The sequence below is a fragment of the Anopheles ziemanni genome, chromosome 2 (genome assembly GCF_943734765.1).
Source record: "Anopheles ziemanni chromosome 2, idAnoZiCoDA_A2_x.2, whole genome shotgun sequence".
NCBI classification, from domain to species: Eukaryota; Metazoa; Arthropoda; class Insecta; order Diptera; family Culicidae; genus Anopheles; species Anopheles ziemanni.
Window position 1 is genome coordinate 57842623 of NC_080705.1, and position 19628 is coordinate 57862250.

Consider the following 19628-nt stretch of genomic DNA (forward strand, 5'->3'; position numbering starts at 1 on the left):
GTGGTACCACCGACTCACTACGAACCACCACCAACAAGTCCTCCACCGACCACCACCACTACCACCACCACCACTACAACCGAGGCACCGCCAACGACAACTCCGGGAGTACCTCACGAAGTGTACGGACTTCCCCCTGGGGAGCCGGAATCGAAACCTTGCGAGTCGAAAACCTGGGGAGATAGTCCAGATTGTGTCGTAAGTGAACTGTTGCCCCTACTTCCTGTAGTTAATCTTCCAGTTGTGCCACCAGTGGAGCAGAACAACGAAGAAGACTTGTCAGGGAATACCTGGCAGGAACCAGTTAAAACTTCCCTGTACGAACTCACCGAGCTTGTCGGGAACGTCTTCGAGGGGGATGTAGGGGAAACTACTGACCCAACTGATGACTCCACACCAAGTGTCGTCGCTTCCGGGTGCTCAGACTGTACCTTTTCTCAGCTTCCCGAGTTACCAGCGCTTGTCTATCCAGTTCTCCCCGCTAATCCCCCGGAGACGACTCTGCCGACAACTGTTGCTCCTCTACCGGAGCCGCAAGTGCCAGATTGTCTCCCGCTGGAGTTCCTCAAAACCCAACCCAAAGCACCATTGCAAACTGTGCCGTCTGTTCCCAGGGAGGCTTACGACGAACCAGCGCTAGTCGATTTACGGGGAGCTCAGGACAGGAAGGAAACCTCAAACGTGTTGTCTACGCAGTCGCAGGTAATCCTTGTCCGCGGCATGGAGCCATATCCTGTGCTGAAAGCGAAGGAAAGTCACCATACCACGCAAGGAACATCACCATATCGTCAAACCAAGCAGCGTGGTTCGGTACGGTTTGTTCACACTTTCAAGCGAACGGACAACAAATTTGGCAAGCTGAACGACGATGAAGTGGATGGACTTACTGGAGGAGAGCAACCGGTGGAAGTGAATCAGTATGTGCTGTGTACCGTTGATTGCTACGCGCTGGAGGAGAAGGTCCGGGCACCCGAAACACCAGCCATGGAGATACCGAGCGATGGGCGATTGTGGTAGAAGAATTAATTAAATTTTAGTGTAAATGTGTTCACTAGAAAATGGTGACTTGAGAACATGGATTTACAACTTGTATGCAAGTAAATGTGTTTAATTTTTAAAGATAGCCATGCACTAATGGAGTGTTTTTTAACTGTCAATGGGTAATCAATGCGCACAATTCACCCAAGCGAAGGTAAAAAAATGTTAAGGCTAATTAATACTAAATTCAGTCGAAATATGTTTAACAACTCATACGACTTACGGCCACTTCTTCTACAATATTCGATCCTACCACTCTGCATTATCAAAGTTCAACATGACCGGAAAAGAAATACAATTTGTAAAGAAGCCACATAGATTAAGAGTACATGTGCGTTGAACTTATGCAAGGTTATCATAAAACTGTACATCTTAAAATTAGACTAAATTGTTTCTTGCAAAATTATGCCCCTTTCATCCATTTAAAAATTATTACAATCTCCTCTCTTTTACCTTTACAATAACCACGTTTTCGCGAAATACAATATCGATAAGCAGAACTGCTTCATTCTTGACCCAATTCATTAAAATTGATCTTTAAACAAATGTGGTTTATTGCCACCTACATGATATGCAAATATCAACGATCCGGAACTCTGTCACGTTGTTCGTAAAATAACTTCATCAAATTGTTTGGCTATTAACACATCCACCTCCTCCTCCCTCTCCTGATCATCGTCACAACAGGAACAGTTAAGCCAAGACAATTTTTCTCTGCTTCCGTCCACAATAGCAACAAACTCTCCCTCCTCTGTCCTACAAATGGCGATCATATGATCGTGGTGTTCTCTCTCTCCCGAGGGGCGCGTTTCGCTTTTCTTGGATCTTGCTCACGAATGTTTTGACTCATATGTTATTATTCAAGGTCAGTCAAATGCGTGCGCCTAGCAATGCATTCCACCGCCAACCCGCGGACTCTACCGATAGATCGCACCGAAGATCGTTGCTGTGGTGTGCGTGTAAGACATTCGCGGTCAGTTTGGAGCTGGCTGTATAAAAACGCTTACAATGCGTTACGTGCTCGCATGGTGGAGAGATCAACAATAAACATAACATAATGCCGGTACTACGGAGAGAAACTGAAATGTGAAATCAATCGATAAACTAACATAGAAACTGGTTAGAATCCAATTGTTAGTTTTATATTTGAAATTGTTGAAAGCATCGAACGCACATTTCGCGCTATTGGATCCGCTGGATGCGGACGTAGGCAATGTGGATCACACAGATTTCGGGTCGAACATTAGTGTGCGTGCGGTCGAAGGGCTAATCAACTGATCAATCGGACATTTACCGAATGCATAGGCGTTGAGAGACGATCTTATTTGCTTTCCAGGCTTGTGACTGGCACCGATTATCGCTACGTTGGATCTTTCAGTGAACCGGCAGGGCCCGACCGGTGATCAGTACTTTTCCCGTGTCGATCTAGTAGAGAGACCTCACATTGTGCAATAACAATGAATCTTCCCCGAGGACGTGCGATCACCAAGCTGCTCCGATCGCCGGTCGTACAAAAATGTCAACTTTCCTCCGGCAGCGTCCGGTATGCAGAAAACAGGGCCTTCAAGCTCGAACATTTGGTAATAGAGTTTGGTTAAACGCTCATTTCAGGGGTGTCAAAGGATTCGATGAAATGCCTGGACCAAGAGGCCCACTCGGTTTGGGTAACCTGTATCAATACCTGCCAGGGATTGGTGAGCATAAATCTTGTAATGGCTTACAGTTCGCAAACCACGAAACTTACATTAAAATCGAATTGCCCATGCGCAGGACGCTACAGCTTCGACGAACTGCACCGTTCCGGGGAGGATAAGTACGCCCAGTATGGCTCGATCGTTAGAGAAACGATGGTTCCTGGGCAGGATATAGTTTGGCTGTACGATCCAGCCGATATAGCCACCATCCTGGACGATCGCACACCCGGCATTTATCCATCGCGTCGTAGTCATACCGCACTGGAAAAGTATCGAAAGGATCGTCCGAATGTGTACCGAACGGCGGGACTTTTGCCGACGTATGTTCAAGGATAATTGAAAGGCATGAAAGTTTAATTTAAGATGGAGTTTCGTTTTTCGATGTTTGTTTTAAGGAATGGAATAGAATGGTGGAAAATCAGATCAGAACTTCAAAAGGGGCTTAGCTCTCCGCAAAGCGTACGAAACTTTCTACCTGCCACCGACAAGATTACCAGGGAGTTCGTGATACGGACCCAAAAAATGCTGAAAGATTCGGCCCAAACCACCCAAAACGATGACAATGCAGACGGTGTCTTGATGGAAAATTTTATGCCGGCCATCTCTCGCTTAAACCTGGAATGTACGAAGGTGGCTTTATTCGAATGTTGAATCGCTCGAAAAATTACCTTCTTTTCCGTTGCAGTGATATGCTTGCTGGCCTTTGACGTGCGGCTCAATAGCTTCTCTGAGGAGCAAATGGAACCAAACTCACTGTCGAGCCGTCTGATGGAATCGGCTGAAACGACCAACTCCTGTATCCTTCCAACTGATCAGGGCTTCCAGCTGTGGCGCTACTTCGAAACGCCCACCTACAGACGTTTGCGTAAAGCGCAGGAATTCATGGAGAAGACGGCCGTCGAGCTCGTTTCGGAGAAGCTGCTGTACTTCGACGAAGATCAGCAACGTTTGGCCAGTGGCGAACATGGTTCCAAGTCGCTGATGGAAGAATATTTGCGCAATCCGAACCTGGAGCTAAACGATATCATTGGCATGGCAGCCGATTTGTTGCTCGCGGGGGTTCATACAAGCAGCTATACCATCGCCTTTGCGCTGTACCATCTCGGACGGCACGCAAGCACCGTCCAGGAACGACTTTATCAGGAGGCGAAAGCAATCTTACCCGATCCACGCGATAATCGAATTGGAGCTGCCGCGTTGGGTTGTAAGTAAATTCGAATGACAGGATACTTTCACACCAAACAACTTCAAACAAAATTTACCCTATTCGATCAAGCGGAAGCGTCATACTGCCGGGCGGTGCTAAAGGAAACATTTCGACTCAATCCCATCTCGGTCGGCGTCGGGCGGATCCTGAACCGTGATCACGTTCTCGGAGGATATCAAGTACCGCGTGGAACGGTGGTTGTAACGCAGAATATGATTTCCTGCCGGCAAGAGACATTTTTTCGCGACGCGGATAAGTTCATCCCGGAACGTTGGGTTCGCGAAACGAGGGAACCTGTGAACCCATACCTGGTGCTTCCGTTCGGGCACGGAATGCGATCATGTATTGCACGTAGACTTGTCGAGCAGAGCATGCTAGTGTTATTGCTAAGGGTAACCAACCATCAACACCGCTACCGATTGAGACGAACTTCCCATTTACCAAATTTCTCCATCAATATTTCTTTTCGTTACAGCTAGTGCGTTCTTTCGAAATTGAATGGGCCGGCACCGTTCCAATGGACGTGAAGACGAAACTTATTAATCAACCAGACCAACCCATTAAGCTTCGATTCAAGCCGAGACCAAAATAAACATGGGAAGAAAATCTATTTCAATGTTATGATACGATGCAATGCAAGCATAGTAAACGGATTTGATAAATTACAAAATTAAATTATGAATGGTAAAAGTTAAATAGCCTACAGAGGAATTTTAAACCATTTGCTATTTAAAGAAAGAATACGAGAAAACCTCATAATAAACTGAGACGATTAAGAACGATAGCTTTAGATCAATTTGCTTTAAAATAAATAGAACAATATTTATGCCATATCTACAAATTGATCGTCAACCTGCTTTTTGAACGAGCCGCCATCCGAAAATAAAGAAAACCGAGACCAAACGTGTTGTGTGTTCTTTCTTTACTTTCTCCACAGAATGTTCCACGCTTTTGTGTTGATTTTAGTCTGAACGGTTTTAATAATTATATATTCCCCACCTGGAGTCGATGGAAACACACACCCGACGACGCTCAGCATTCCCCTTTAACCGCTCACTTCTTGGCCGCAACCTTCTTCTTGTCATCCTTCTTCGACACACGGTTGCGTCGCTTGGGCAGCGGTTTGGTGCCCTTGACAGGCTTGCCGAACAGCATACCGTTGCTGACAACCTCGCGCTTCAACTTCTTGTACTGCGCGGTCACGATGCGGTTGCGTTCGCTGCGGGCCAGGCGGAGCTTGAACCGATCGAAATCGTTCATGTGGAAACGCTACACAGAAGCAAAGAAGGTAACAACGTTAAAGATACTGACAAGTAGTAAATACGTTAAAGGCGCCGGTGTTTTATCTCGCCGATCGCGCAATTTTGCAATTCTACCCAATTGTTTTACACTCGAAAGATTGATTGAATCCTTTTTCCTATTTCAGAACAGTAGTTAGCTTCATATTTGTATCAGCCGGCATTTCCTATCATGTGTTTAGTTAAGAGGGTTCATCACGGTTATGGATCAGATTCACGAATTTTTCGAGCCATACAAATCGGTGGAGGATAAAACCGGATATTGCACGATGGACATACGGATGCACTTGAGATACCCACCTTATACTTGGCGACCGCACGTTCTTGCCATCTCGTCTCATTAAATTTCTCCTTGATCTTCAAGTCCTCAAGAGCTTTACGGACACTATGTGTCCTAGCGGTGAACGGGAAGCGGACACGGAACTTCGTCAGATGCAGATGGTTCACAGAGTACTGCTGCCGTGGTACACCGCTGGTGGGGCCATCAATCAGTACCTACATCCAGATGACGGTGAATGGAAATGGATGAACGACGAACAACATTAGTACAGCGCTACAGCAATCAAGAACGTCTCAAATAACTCGTTTCATTTTAACGCGAAGGCTTCAGATTTTGGAAGAATTCTTCAGTTTGTAATCGGACGGCTCTTCCTAAGATAATAATAGTTTTCCGTAGAAAACATCATCACTGAAGCGAAGGTTTGTATTTTATTCGCTCCTGCCTTTTAGGTGGACGGCTAAAATGAGAGTCATCCGAAGACGATTGGCACAACACTTACCCGATTTTGATCAATCACGTTGACGATGCATACTAGACGTCCCTTGTACTTTCCAACGGCGCACTTGGCGACGCGGCCAGTTTCCACAAACCTTTTGAACGGCTACAATCAAGTGAAGAAAACTTTAGTACGTTGTTGACAAGGGTTCGCATCAATCCGCTCGAAGCCGATGTCGTTAGAAAACGGTGAAGTTAATTGCAAACCCGATTCGGCTTTCACACTTCCCCATGGGCTGGTGGTAGGGTAAGCGTTCCCAAAAGCAACGCGAACAATTGACAGATAAACATGTGGCACAGGGCTTGCGGTTTCCTGTAATATTGACCGATATTCACAGCCCACCAACGCCACTGAAGTCAACTTCACCGGCAATATCATTTTTCTGTATGGTATTGCACATTCCTTGAGTAACAGCGCGTAACTTCACCATTTTCTACGACAATTCTCGGAGGAGCAGCAGAGAAACAGAACATCACAGCTTACCATCTTGAACCGGAAAGAACGTTGACAGCGGTCCTATAATCGCAGGAAAATAATGGCTGTCAGATTGATGTGATTAGAGGTGGCACTTTCTTGAACCCCGAAAACTTGCTTCCAGAAAGGGCTTTTAGAAAATTGATAAATTTTTAAAATTCAACAAACTTCGAGACTCATTACTGAATTTGATACAAAAATATTGGTAAATATTTTAAATACATTGCAATTAAGTGGTTAAACACGTACGGGAAAACGTTTTTAAAAGGCCTTTTTAGTATTTTCGCTGGTAACGAAGTATTGAAACATGTGTTGTAAACTAAAGGAACGTTTGACAAAACTCCGTAAACTGTGATTATAAACTCATGTTCCCACAAATAAGGTAGTCCCAGCCAGCATTATCTGTCAAAAACATAGGCGAGGGCGAGTAGAAGGAAAATCCGTGCTTCCGTTAGACCCGATTGCGGACCGTCACCAAAAATTGACAGATATTGCTGGCTGGGGTGATTTTTATAATCAAAGCCTATTCGTGATCAAAATAAAAGATAAAGTGTTTCGTTTCGAATTTATTCATATGAAAATTGGTCGATTCAAAAGTTAAGTTTTGCTGTAAAAATGTTTCATAAATTGTGTGTCCTAATCTAAATCCCCAGAATCCCATTCAGAATCCGATAAAAATAGTCTGGTCCTGATGAAATAGGTTTGGTTGGGTAGAACAACTCAGATAATAGACATTCTACTGTATTTGTTTGTAAAAAATTGGTTCCAGGAATTTTTCTAGAGCTCAACTTGCAAATTACGCAAAAACCTCAATACATTGAGTGATGGATCCATTGATGTCCATTGGATATTCTACCCAGCGTTCGATTTGAGTATACTTAAATCAATTACATTGTCTCTAGATCGACTAGTTATGTGACTAATTCGACTCAAATCATTGTGAGTCGATTCAAACAGTTTTGGATCAAGTCAGAATCGAATCAAATCGAGTCCCAAATCAATCAAATCTGATTCGAATCCTAATCGAATCAAATCTTTAGAATCCGTCAGATAGGATTCGAATCTTTAGAATCTGTCAAATGGGATTCGAATCTTTAGAATCCGTCTAGGGATCGAATCTTCGAATCTTCCGAATCCCGATTCTGCCAGCAACAAACAGCTGATGGCAGAACCGAATAAGAACAAAAACAACAACAACAAAAAAACATTGTAGTAAATTGTCTCGACCAACAAAGCAAAACTTAGCCGAAAGAGGATCTTTGTGTTTAGTGTGTGGACGATTGCGAGACGCTGCTGACGATAGCACCGGTAGCTAGATTCTGCACGTAATTTATCTCGTATCAACAACATATCTGCTCAACTCAGCTGCTTCGTGGAACGTTCGTTTTTCTTTCGGACCACCGTAGCCTTGATTTTTCACGCATCGGAACAATGTCGACGGAAAAGTTTGATCTTCATAAGGTGCACGAAAAGTTCACAGAAAGCCTCACGGGAGATGACGATGTCTACGTGGACCAATATCTGGAGGCGTTCAAGGAATTATATAAGTAAATCAGCATCTTTCCCCCTTCCAAACTGCCTCGATCAATGATGGGTTCTGTTCTGTTTTGGTCGTTCGCGCCAGATTTTTTCAGCTCATGGGAACGGTGTTCGGATTCGTGAGCAGTGACGTCAAGGAGAAGGTAGAGATCCTGGAAAAGCTGCGTGCGAAGGAAAATGCCGAAAGTTTTCTCACGATCCGGACGATGATGGAGTACGAACGGGAATCGAATTTGCTCAGCAAAAAAGACTACGTATCCGGCAGCCGAACACTGCTACGGCTTCACCGTGGTTTGGGTAAGTGCATTCGCTTCCACGTACTTGTGAATTATCTTATCGTGCTAACGTGTTCCATTAAAAGCTATCGTCATGAGCCACGTTGGCTGCATCGCATCACTGCTGTGATATCAATTAGCGATAATTATTCTCTCGTTGTTACAGATTTTATACAGGAGTTTTTGAGGCGCCTAGGCGAACTCGATGGGGATGGAAAAACCAACGGAGTTTGCCAGGCCGCTTACAATGATACCCTTGCTCAATTTCATCCATGGCTCATACGGAAAGGCGCCAACGTTGCAATGTACGCTCTTCCAAATCGGGACCAACTGTTAGATAAGGTATGCATGGATGCAACCATCGCGATAAAACTGTTGCCGGACATGCTATCCGTTACACGGGACGTATACAATCGCACTCAAGATCTCTACACCAAGTACGACCTGCACGGGTTGCCATGAACGGTTTCTTTTTCTGGTTCGGATCGGATCGACAACAAATGTTAAGATTACGCTTAGTGGGTACGTTTTGTTTTACGCGCTTTTAACTTGTTTTACAATTGTCGATTTAAGTTAGTCAATGTTGTAACATAAAGTATTGTACATGTTGTATTGACCTGCTTTAAAACCCCCCGACGTTAAACAAAATACCAATCAAATAGCTGAAGAGTAATGCTTAGAGCATAGGAATATGATATTCTTTTGTGGACAGAATTCACGAAAAATATGCTGAATTTGCCGGACCGATTTGTCGCAAAACAGTGCTTAAGATATTGTTGCTAAAAAAAGGTGCATCGTTGTAATATCACTTGCTCAATTTACTTACACAAAAAAAGAAACATATTAAGCAAGAATCTTAAGGACATTAGAATAGTCAACGATAAAGACCGCTTAGATGCCCTACATTCCACACCCGCTTAAGACAGAAAAAGTAATAAGAACAATTGTAATGGTTTGCTTGTTGGCAAATAAATTGAACAACGTCGTGACAATATATAAACCGCCATTTAAATTTATTCATACTAGAATGTTAAATTAGCCGGTGCTCCTAGTGTCTGTTCCTGCATCGCTATAGATTGTGAATCATCAATCAATAGACCTGGAAGACACAACAGTACGTTGTTACTGTGAATATATCTTATGTCTAAGGCATTGCATACATACCAGCAATACACGCTGTCATGAAACAAGCGATCGAACCAGCAATAAAAGAACGGAAAGAAACGGATGTGATGGCACTTCGTCGTGATGGAGCCATTGCACTAAGAGCTCCTATCATTATGCCCAGTGAGCTTGGATTGGCAAAGCCACAAATGGCGTACGTTGCGATCGTAGAGGAACGGCTCTAATCAAAGGAGGAAAACAACAGTAATGAGTAATTGGGCTTGTTTGTCGTCAATTTACTGCTCACCGTTACGGTTTGATTTTTCATCAGGGCTCCCAGTTGCTGATAGGCAACGAATTCGTTCACAACCGTTTTGATGCCAATGATTTTACCGACGTGCTCGCTGTCCTTCCACGAAACTCCCATCACGAACGCAAGCGGGCGAAAAATATGCCCGCAGAACCACTCAAGCGATACATCCTCTATGCCGACCAGCATACCCAACCAGCCGAGCAGGCCATTAACAAACGCCACGAACGCGACGAACGCAATCAGATTCGCGATGATGCCAAGGATCAATGAGGTGGCTGCATTTGCCCCGTTGCAAGCAGCATCGACAATGGAGGTGTCTGTTCTGTTAATACATAGAAAATTAAAATGTAACTTAATGAAAGTTTTAAAATATCACTAATACCCAAGAGATGCTTACGATTGCTCCATTTGAATATTATCCGTGCTTGTTTTGCTTTCCTCCACTTCCGGATAGATGATCTTCGACACACAAAGAACGGCCGGCGCCGAAATAACGCTGGCCGTAATGAGATGTCCTGGGCTGGCGCCAAAGGAAATGTACGCGGCCAGCACCGTCCCCGAGACGGTCGCAAACCCTGACGCCATGATGACATGAAGCTCCGAGTGCGTAAGGTCCTTCACATAAGGTTTGATCATCAGCGGTGATTCACTCATGCCGAGGAAAATGTTCGACGCAGCCATGATGCTTTCACAAACGGTCGTGTCCATGATGGACTGCAGAATCCAGCCAAGCTTCAACACGAACCATTGCATCGCCCCGACATAGTACAGAATGGAGATGAAGAAACTGAAGAAATATATGACGCTTAGCACGGAGAACGCAAACACCGAGTACTTGTTGATGAGCGCATCGCCATAGACAAACGAGGCTCCGATTGACGAGTAGTGCAGGAATGTGTCCACTTTCGCTCCGATGCAGGCAAAAATGCTTCGTCCCACATCCCAGCGGATGCATAACAGACCAAGCAGAGCCTGTACGAGCAGACCAATAAAAACAGGCCGATAGTTGATCCTTTTCGGGTGCTTCGAACACAGGAAAGAAAGGCCAAGCAAAACAACCATCCCTGTTAGGGACATCAGCCGGGACGCATCATGGCGGGAGTCAAAGTAAAGGAATAGCGCGAAACCGAGCAGCACGATCGCGCCCACGATCGCTTTTGTCGTCTTCTTATGGAATATGTTCGATAAGGTTGTTTTTGTAGGAGACAAAAACCTGCTGACTGTGGATCCCATTCTTGGCTTGATCAACCAAAAATACAGCAGCCCCGAGTAGACAAATGCCAGCAGAAGAACCAGCATGCCGTATCCATCACACCACTGCATAGTACAGTTGGTGCTGCAGTCTTTTTCTGCAATAGAATAAAAAATAATTACAAGGCCTTTTCAAGGACAACGGAGTGTGGGCTTTACCAAGATAAATGTAATGGTGGGTAGCGAACGCAAAAAATACTGTAACGGTGCCATTTATCGCCGTGATCGTTCCGTATCGCCTGATGCTGGAAGGTTTATTCTCTCCACGTGGCTGTGATTCGCTTTCGTCGAGGTTAGATAACGCTATTGCTTCCTGTGGGAATTCCAAATCAAACAAACTTGTCACTTAACCTGCTGAAACGATGGAGAAGTATCTTATAAGATCGTGTTTCATACCGTTGATTCTGTCGCGAACCTTACAGAGGGTTGAGCATCTTCCGTGCTGTGGATGTATTTTTCGTTCAGTGCCATGTTGTGTAAACCGTATGAGTTGTAAACAGTTCTCGAAAATGATTGATATCACAGTTTATAAGTTAAACATCACATTCTTCAACCACTATTCAAGACCCGGATGCACTGGGGGAGTTTTGTTATTGTTAGTATCCACTCTCTACTACCGTGCAGTGGCGTGCATATTTACAAAACTATCGCTTAACATTTCCAAACGTGCAATAACTTGAATGTTCTAGAGACGTGCTCAGTATTCACAGCAATTATTTTTCAACGCGAACTTTTATGTGTATTTTATGCTTTTTTTAAATGAAACTTCACATCCGTTTTATGCACTGACACTCTTTCGAAAACGTCCCAGCGAAACACTGCTGGCCGAATGGCTCACGCAGCTGTAACCTGTGTTTGAGCAACGAGTGGAGATGGTAAAAAGCCCCAAAACGTCATCTAAAACCATCACACAACCTACGACAAAGTTGGGGATTTACACGCATCACTGAAACAAGTTTCTGTCTACCTAACGTGCCGGCAAGTGTGCCATTCAACTGCGGCCTCGATCGCGCTCCGTGATGCTTTTATAAAGGCTAGCACGAATGAATGAATGAACTAACGCTTGCATGGTGCGACAGCAATTTCTTATGTGTCTCGTGTAGTAGGTATTTCAAATTTTCAACCGAACACAGTTTGTCTTTTTCTTCTAAACGGTAGAACAACACTGCAAGCTTGCATCTCATTTGGCGTGTGGCTTGGGGAATGATGTTTGTTTCGGTAATCTTCTTGGTTTCATCATTTTATCGCGGCCATCCCTTTAATAGCTTTCTGCGAAACTGTAAGGGTTGTATAAAGATAACGGAAAGAAATGCATGATGAGTTAACCAATAACAATTGTACAAGAGAAAAATAAAAAGCTGATTCAAACGACCTTTTTCCTAGAGTTTTCAACGGTTTGTAAAATATTATTACCGCTCTGAATTGAATGAACCGTTGGACGATAACTTGAAATATTTCATGGATTGCTTCATTTCATTGATTGTTTTTCCCGCCTTTTAACTTCAAGTGCCACGTGTTTTCAACGCCACGTGTTGGCCCCGTATATGAGTCTGGTTCTTTGTGGTTTTCTAAATAAAAATCTTCTAAATAAAACTCCTTTTTTGCCGTTTTCGTACTCAGTCCATTCATACAGATTAGACCGAAAAATGACCAACGAAACTATAAGAAGGAAGGGAATAAATTCAACGCATTACCTAAAAAGAAAACAAATCTCAAACATGCTTAATTTTTTCACTCTCACAATTTTCTTTCTTGCTAACAAAAACATACTTCTAACAAAAACGACATTTTTATAAAAACGATTTTAAGTAAATATAATACGATCAATTTAATACTGATGGCATTTATTATCTCGTATTTTATTCGTTACCTCTATTTCATCGCACTACACTCTAACATAGTTAATGGCTAAGAAGAAGGGATTCCCCTGCCGTTCCGTTCACCACCAATGGTTCCATGGCGCGGCCGAAATTGTTGAAAATCGTATCATCCATTAGCAACCCACCGATGCTAGCCGTCATGAAGCAGACAATGGAACCGGTTAAAAAGGCCCTTACGGCGACGGATGTGATGATGTAACGCTTGTCAGGTGCCATAGCACTCATCGTGCCAATCATGATTCCCATCGAACTAGGATTTGCGAATCCACAGACGGCATACGTCGCGATCGCGGCCGAACGTGGCTAGAAGGGAGAGAATAGAGACAAATTTTCAGCCACCGCAATTAGCTAAAACTATTCCAATTGCCACACTTACCGTAATTGCATTCTCTTTGATGAACTCCCCTAACCGTTCAAAGGCGACGAACTCGTTGACGATCATTTTGATGCCGATCACTTTGCCCACGTAGTAGCTGTCGTCCCACGGGACACCCATGACGAACGCCAGCGGCCGGAAGATGGCACCGAAAATCATCTCCAACGATATGTCCTCCCAGCCGACACGCCAACCGAACCAGGACAGCATGCCGTTGATGAACGCAACAAATGCCACGAACGCTATGAGGTTGGCAATAATACCGAGAACGAGTGGAGTGGCAGCACTGGCACCGTTGCTAGCCGCATCTAATATAGACGAGTCAGTGCTGTACGGAAGGATAGGGAAGCAATGAAAATCAACTCGTAGCTTTCTCATTCCTGGTGCTACTTACGATTCTTCCATCTGTATGTTGTCCGAGCGGGTTTTACTTTCCTCCGTCTCCGGGTAGATCATTTTGGCGAAACAAAGGGCCCCCGGTGCGGCCATTACGCTGGCCGTGATCAGGTGGGCCGGGTTTGCACCGAACGAAATGTACGCCGCAAGCACCGTACCCGAGACGGTCGCAAAACCAGACGTCATGATCGAATGAATCTCTGAGTGGGTCAAGTCCTTCAGGTACGGCCGAATAAGCAGCGGTGATTCGCTCATGCCAAGGAAGATGTTTGCCGCCGCAATCACACTCTCGCACACCGTTGTACCAAGGATCGATTGCAAGATCCAGCCCAGCTTCAGCACGACCCACTGCATCGCGCCCAGGTAGTACAGGATCGAGATGCAAAAGCTGAAGAAGTATATCACAGACAGGACGGAGAACGCGAAGATTGCGTACTCATTCTCGCCCCCACCGACCAGCACGGATCCGTACACGAACGAGGCCCCGGCGGCGGTGTAGTTCAGGAACGTCGCCACTTTGTTGCCGACGCAGGAGAAGATGCTACGACCAACTTCCCAGCGAATGCAGAACAATCCGAGTAGAAACTGGAAAACCACGCCAAGCACGACCGGACGGAAGTTTATTTTAGTCGGGTGCTTGGACAGCAGGGCAGATATCACCATCAGGAAGGCCATTCCGGCCAGGGATATCAGGCGTTCGGTTTGATCGCGCGTTTCAAAATACACGAATACACCGAACCCGACTAGTACTAAGCACACCACTCCTACTCGAACATACCTGAAGTGAAATATGTTAAATTTAACAGTATTGTATATGTTCTTAAACCGAGCTTTTAAAGTCACACATTGCTAACACATACCATAATTTGGAAAAACGAGTCACTACCCTGGTTGTAGGTTGTATAATAAAGCTCCTAAAATGGCTCCCAAGCAACGGCTTTACCACATAGTAGTACAGCAGTCCCAAGTAGACAAAACCGATGAGCAGCACCAACATTCCATATCCGGTGCACCATTGCATACCGCAGTCATCTTGCTCTGGAGGGTACCGAAATCCAATGTTGACCATTTAATCCTCCAAAAACCGGCCTCACACAAGAAGCCCATCGATCAACTTACCATACTCCAAATAATAATTGGTGGCAAAACCGAAGTACACGATAACGATGACGTTGAGTATGATGTACACGCCCAATTGGATGTGTTTCTTGTGGCGCCCGATGGCCCCGCTGAGTCTGTCGTAGAGTGTCTCTGTTGGTCCCGCTGTTTGCTTCGCCATCGAACTGTCCTGCGGTGAGACAGGCCCATCATCATTTTGGTACGACATCGCTGGCATTCCCTACGATTACACAACCATGCTTAGCTGTACGTATAATTGGGGCTCGGCAGAACATTGAGCTTTTGGCAAAGGTCTATCATGACGACCGGGGACGAGTACGAGTGCAGCCGCGATAACGAGTTAATGATTGCAAATAAAAAGAAAGACGATAACAGTGCAATAGATCTCTTCTACTACCGTCTCAAGATAAGGGTAACAGAAAAACAACAACGCAAAACGTATTGTTTGGAGTTTATGACTTAACAGCCCATAACAGCGTAGAGCAGGGATGTCAAACATGCGGCCCGCGGGCCACATGCGGCCCGCAAGAACATTGGGTGCGGCCCGCGACCCCTTTGAAACATTACATCGAAAGTTTGGATCCTTGAGTATTGGCTTATAGCAAATACCAAAATATTTAATGTAAATTTTTTCACGAACTGCGAATTGCAAGAGAACTGAACGAAGGTTTTACACACATTTTTCTAGACAAGTGGATAAATAGTGTTTATAGAAAACAAACGTGATGAACTACAAGACCATTCCAAACAAAATAACAGATGCGGAGCAATAAGTTAGCTATTGTAATTATATACCTTTACTTTTCTAAAATCATTAACAAAATACACAATAGTGTTGAACTGCAACATATATTTCAATAAACTTGCTTTGAATTCGAATTTGGAAAACGATTGAGCAACAAACCCTCTCTTTTACTCAAAATTTGTAAATTTTAAAAGAAGTAATATAATATGAAAAAATGTGAAAATGTAAAACTTGATTGACTGTTAAGATAAAACCACATTGATAAGAACGTATTTTTATCACTCCAAACAATTATATGGTTTGGCCCGCGAGCCTATTTCGGGAGAAAATGCGGCCCGCGAACCTATTTTGGGAGGAAATGCGGCCCGCAAGGTGAAACGAGTTTGACATCACTGGCGTAGAGTCTTAAACAGACAGTACATACCTCCACGATCGTCGTGAAACCGTTGGACTTGCGTTTCGTAAGTGTGTTACCATCCTGTTAAAATAAAAATACACGTTTGGGAACCGATTTAAAATAGGGAATTGTTTAAACTGGGAACAAAGTCTATACACCCACCTCCTGTTCCGTTGTTAGGAATGCTTCATTTTGTATGCCACTCATCGTGAAATGTCTCTACCGAACCAGGACGTAATATCTCAACACAGTGCCCTTTACCGATCGCTCTATAAAACCTCAGCGGTCATCACACAGCCTATTATTGCATGGTGAACACTAAATTGGAAATCGGGTAAAACCTATAAACAAACGCAATTCATTAGCAAACACGGACGTTTGGAACCGTTGTTATCACTCCGCGTAAAGTTCAATCCATATCTTTGGTTAGTTCAGTTTCAATTGAATGATGGTTCAAGTGGGTTTTTCTTGTTTTGTTTCATTCACTGTCAAGGTGTCGTTCAAGTATGGCTTCATTTCACAATCTTTTATTGTCACCGTTCACGAATGGTTAAAACTTCCAACCGAATCACTGAGTTGAAACGTTGCAGAATGGCGCGTAATGCGTGAATTACGCATGAAATAACTTATCCAGTTACTTTCACTTATTACTTTTCGTTTACAAAACGAGTTTTACGATGATAGATTGCAGAACTGGGCGGGACAAAATGTTCTCCTGGTCGTCGGTACGTGCCCTTAGGTCTGCAGTCCATTCCGAACTGGTTCAAGGGCTAACGAGAAAAAATGCCGATACTTCACGATACTCGAACGTGACTGCGTGGGAGGAATCGTACCACGTGTAATTATGCTGCCTGTTTAGTCATGGAAAAACCTATCTAAATCGGATGGCACTGATGTTGGACTGGGATGAGGATAGTGGACTTGAAGTAGTACCCCAACTTCACATCACACATCACCTGCTACTTGTTCATTATCATGCGCCACGCCATTGACAATGATGTATTGGATGTGCTCCAATATTTGGCATGCGCCGGCTGAATCTTAGATACGATGGAGTGCTTTTTGGCTGGAGTATTCACGTGGTAATTTTCTCTCTAAATAGTTACAAAATTAAGCCTGGTAACGTTTCTGGATATGGCTATTCCTTTCCCTGTCCTTCAGAACAGCTGCCAGCTGTTTGGAGCATCATGTTATGCCTCAAATTCACATCGTAAACAAACACAACACGAACACAAACCGATAAACATATACACTAAAGAGCTGGGCGCAGCGTTCACACGGTAGTACTCGTTTATCGCATATTTTGATTTCAGATATTTGCGCCACGGTTCAATGACGCACCTGACCTTCTACATCACTACTGGCACGCTTGCGTTGCAACACCCATACACTAACGATTTTACTCACCAATCCGTAGGCTTGTCGGAGGTACCAAGCTCTGACCAAACCGTCCTAATCGAGCACCGGTTGCAAGCAAACTGACCATCGGACTGAGCTGTATGGCGGTTCAAATATTCCTTTACAACCCTGCGAACTCTATTGAATCGACTGCGGCTGTAGATAGTCGCGTATCATATCAATAGCCAGCAACACCTTCGAAAGCCCTTCTACTACCCTCGAAGCCTCCAGCGGCATGCCCGATAACCCATCCGTAAGAAATTATCTGAGAACCCACCGCGCTCCACTCATGCGCCCGGCCACTTCAGGTGATAAGGGCTTTGTCTTGCTCTGCCGAATGGCTCAAACCAAGCTGCCGCTGTACACCGTTGGCCCCCCCTAGAGCTTCAAATGCACCGTAATATCCGGATCATTTATCAATGGAGTCCGACGACAGATTTTTGTTGTCTTATCAATGATAAGCTCATTGTGCCACTCAAAAACCACGCGACATTCAAGGCAAACAGCCTCATTACTTTGGAGGCGGTACTGCCTATGATACATTCACGAAATATTCGACATCCTGCTCGTACGTCTAACTTTTCGTAAAAAGTGTTTCGATATCGCACCGGTTGGACAAATAATCTTATCCAGATATCAATAGGATCTATTTCTCTGTTATGAGAGAGTAGCCTAGAATACGGTTATAAATAAGTGTTGATTTCATTTGAAAAGTGGCCACATGACAATAATATGGTGATTAAAAATTTTACAGATTAAAGTTCAACACTCAATGACGTGGGCATATATTATCGGTATGAGTCCCTACAGGATGTTTATTTTTTAAAACGTATTAGAAACGTGGTTTACTTCCCATCTTCCCTGCATCTTTCACTGCATATGCGGTCCATTTGACTATAACATTTACATTTCTCAATTGCGTTCCCCTAGTGTCTACCTGTGTTCTTGTTAGCCTGTTAAGTTAATATTAATTTATGTATTCTCTAGCATTTCACTCACACAATTTATATCAAACAAATGGAAATGTAAAATATCCAGTTAATCTTACTTACTGCTTAGTTGACATTACAACCGCTGACCGGTCTCGACCTGACGAAACTACTTCCGAAACCGATAAACGATCCGAGTTAAAAGTCCAGTGATGACTGCATATACAGTTAAAATATCGATTTGTACCGCTCATGTTGGGAAACCACTGATTCATTAGACCAAAAACGAATCTGTTGAATAAACAATCTTAGATAAATAGTATTTAGTAAGTGTAAGCCACCAAAGGAGGGGGAACCAAACTGTACCATCAAACAATTTGTGATAAATTTATGAGGATAGTCGAACTGATTATTACTCCAACTTGTTTCGTTGATCAAATCAACAACTATTTGGAATTAATAGCGAATTAAATAGGTTAAATATTGAAATTGAAATAGCTGTTTTATTGATGAGCCTTTCAAGATACTATACCCTCTCGCAAACCTTCTTCTTCCATAATGGAGTTACATGTCCATTAAAAAAAATCTGTTTTCATAAATAGGTACTGCCGACAAGAATCGAAGAAACATCTATTTTAAATGTTACTTGAATGATTGAGTTATGGTATGAGTTAACTGTTGAGTTAGTTATTGAAAGGATTCGGAGTTATCTTACAATTTTAAATCATAATTAATAATTTCATAAATCATAATTTACTGTTGATTTGAAATCTTTATTTTGTCAGTTTCTTAATGTTAAACACAACTTACGTTTTGCCATTAACAGCGGCATTTGAGCGATTCAATAAATCCTTTCATCTTTCCTCACTCCCGCCTTGTCTCTTTCTCTTACACATCTACGCATCAGTACTTAACAATCGTACTATTACACGAAATAGCATACATTTTATAGAAATAAAAGTAATTCTTACAGGTCATTTTTCCGTAACAGAAAATAAACGTGATTAATGGCTGATTCCTTCACTTCAGATATTTACAGGTTGTTCAATCCATGCGTCGGTAATTCGCCCCGAAGTAGCCCCGGGACTCCATTATTTTTAAGCAGAAACAGTAATGAAGATACATTGATGGAGCCGTTCGAAATCAGTTTTTGATATCAGTTCGTTTCGTTTGGTATGAGAAAGAGTTTCGATGGTGGCCAAAATTAGACGGCCATATTAGGAAAAACACAAAGTTACTGTGCGAAAGTGAGGAAAATCCAAGTTTGTAATAGTCGGAAACAGTGAGGGCCTTTCAGTACAATAAATAATACAACTAGGCACATACGTGGGCAGCAAATTGAAGCCGACGGCGTGCTCAGTGACACAAAGTACTAAGCAAAATAGATGAGAAATGAATATTTACACGATTGTTACCAGG

At 43.5% G+C, this 19628-nt stretch overlaps 5 protein-coding genes across 5 annotated transcripts; 2 read left to right on the forward strand and 3 right to left on the reverse strand.

Moving 5' to 3' along the window:
* Positions 1–2495: 2495 nt before the first annotated feature.
* LOC131293947 (cytochrome P450 302a1, mitochondrial) lies at positions 2496–4573 on the forward strand. The gene is made up of 7 exons (XM_058321995.1): positions 2496–2581; positions 2650–2732; positions 2809–3052; positions 3128–3354; positions 3418–3936; positions 4009–4331; positions 4415–4573. Exons 1-7 carry the CDS (start codon positions 2496–2498, stop codon positions 4529–4531), a joined length of 1599 nt encoding a protein of 532 aa, XP_058177978.1. The 3' UTR covers positions 4532–4573.
* A 271-nt stretch (positions 4574–4844) lies between these two features.
* LOC131293716 (large ribosomal subunit protein eL14) lies at positions 4845–6519 on the reverse strand. Its single transcript, XM_058321789.1, has 4 exons — positions 6497–6519; positions 6017–6118; positions 5538–5732; positions 4845–5208 (listed from the first exon to the last, which is right to left on the reverse strand). The coding sequence occupies exons 1-4, from the start codon at positions 6497–6499 to the stop codon at positions 4993–4995; spliced, it is 516 nt and encodes a 171-aa protein (XP_058177772.1). The 5' UTR covers positions 6500–6519; the 3' UTR covers positions 4845–4992.
* Positions 6520–7692: 1173 nt separating this feature from the next.
* On the forward strand, positions 7693–9023 carry LOC131294961 (ceramide-1-phosphate transfer protein). Its single transcript, XM_058323015.1, has 3 exons — positions 7693–8034; positions 8112–8323; positions 8468–9023. Exons 1-3 carry the CDS (start codon positions 7919–7921, stop codon positions 8761–8763), a joined length of 624 nt encoding a protein of 207 aa, XP_058178998.1. The 5' UTR covers positions 7693–7918; the 3' UTR covers positions 8764–9023.
* Positions 9024–9323: 300 nt separating this feature from the next.
* On the reverse strand, positions 9324–11440 carry LOC131293948 (solute carrier family 28 member 3-like). Its single transcript, XM_058321996.1, has 6 exons — positions 11390–11440; positions 11129–11282; positions 10116–11067; positions 9713–10040; positions 9466–9646; positions 9324–9400 (listed from the first exon to the last, which is right to left on the reverse strand). Exons 1-6 carry the CDS (start codon positions 11438–11440, stop codon positions 9324–9326), a joined length of 1743 nt encoding a protein of 580 aa, XP_058177979.1.
* Positions 11441–12870: 1430 nt separating this feature from the next.
* LOC131293949 (solute carrier family 28 member 3-like) lies at positions 12871–16089 on the reverse strand. The gene is made up of 7 exons (XM_058321997.1): positions 16045–16089; positions 15910–15963; positions 14741–14960; positions 14482–14659; positions 13620–14399; positions 13226–13553; positions 12871–13152 (listed from the first exon to the last, which is right to left on the reverse strand). The coding sequence occupies exons 1-7, from the start codon at positions 16087–16089 to the stop codon at positions 12871–12873; spliced, it is 1887 nt and encodes a 628-aa protein (XP_058177980.1).
* Between the last annotated feature and the right edge of the window lie 3539 nt (positions 16090–19628).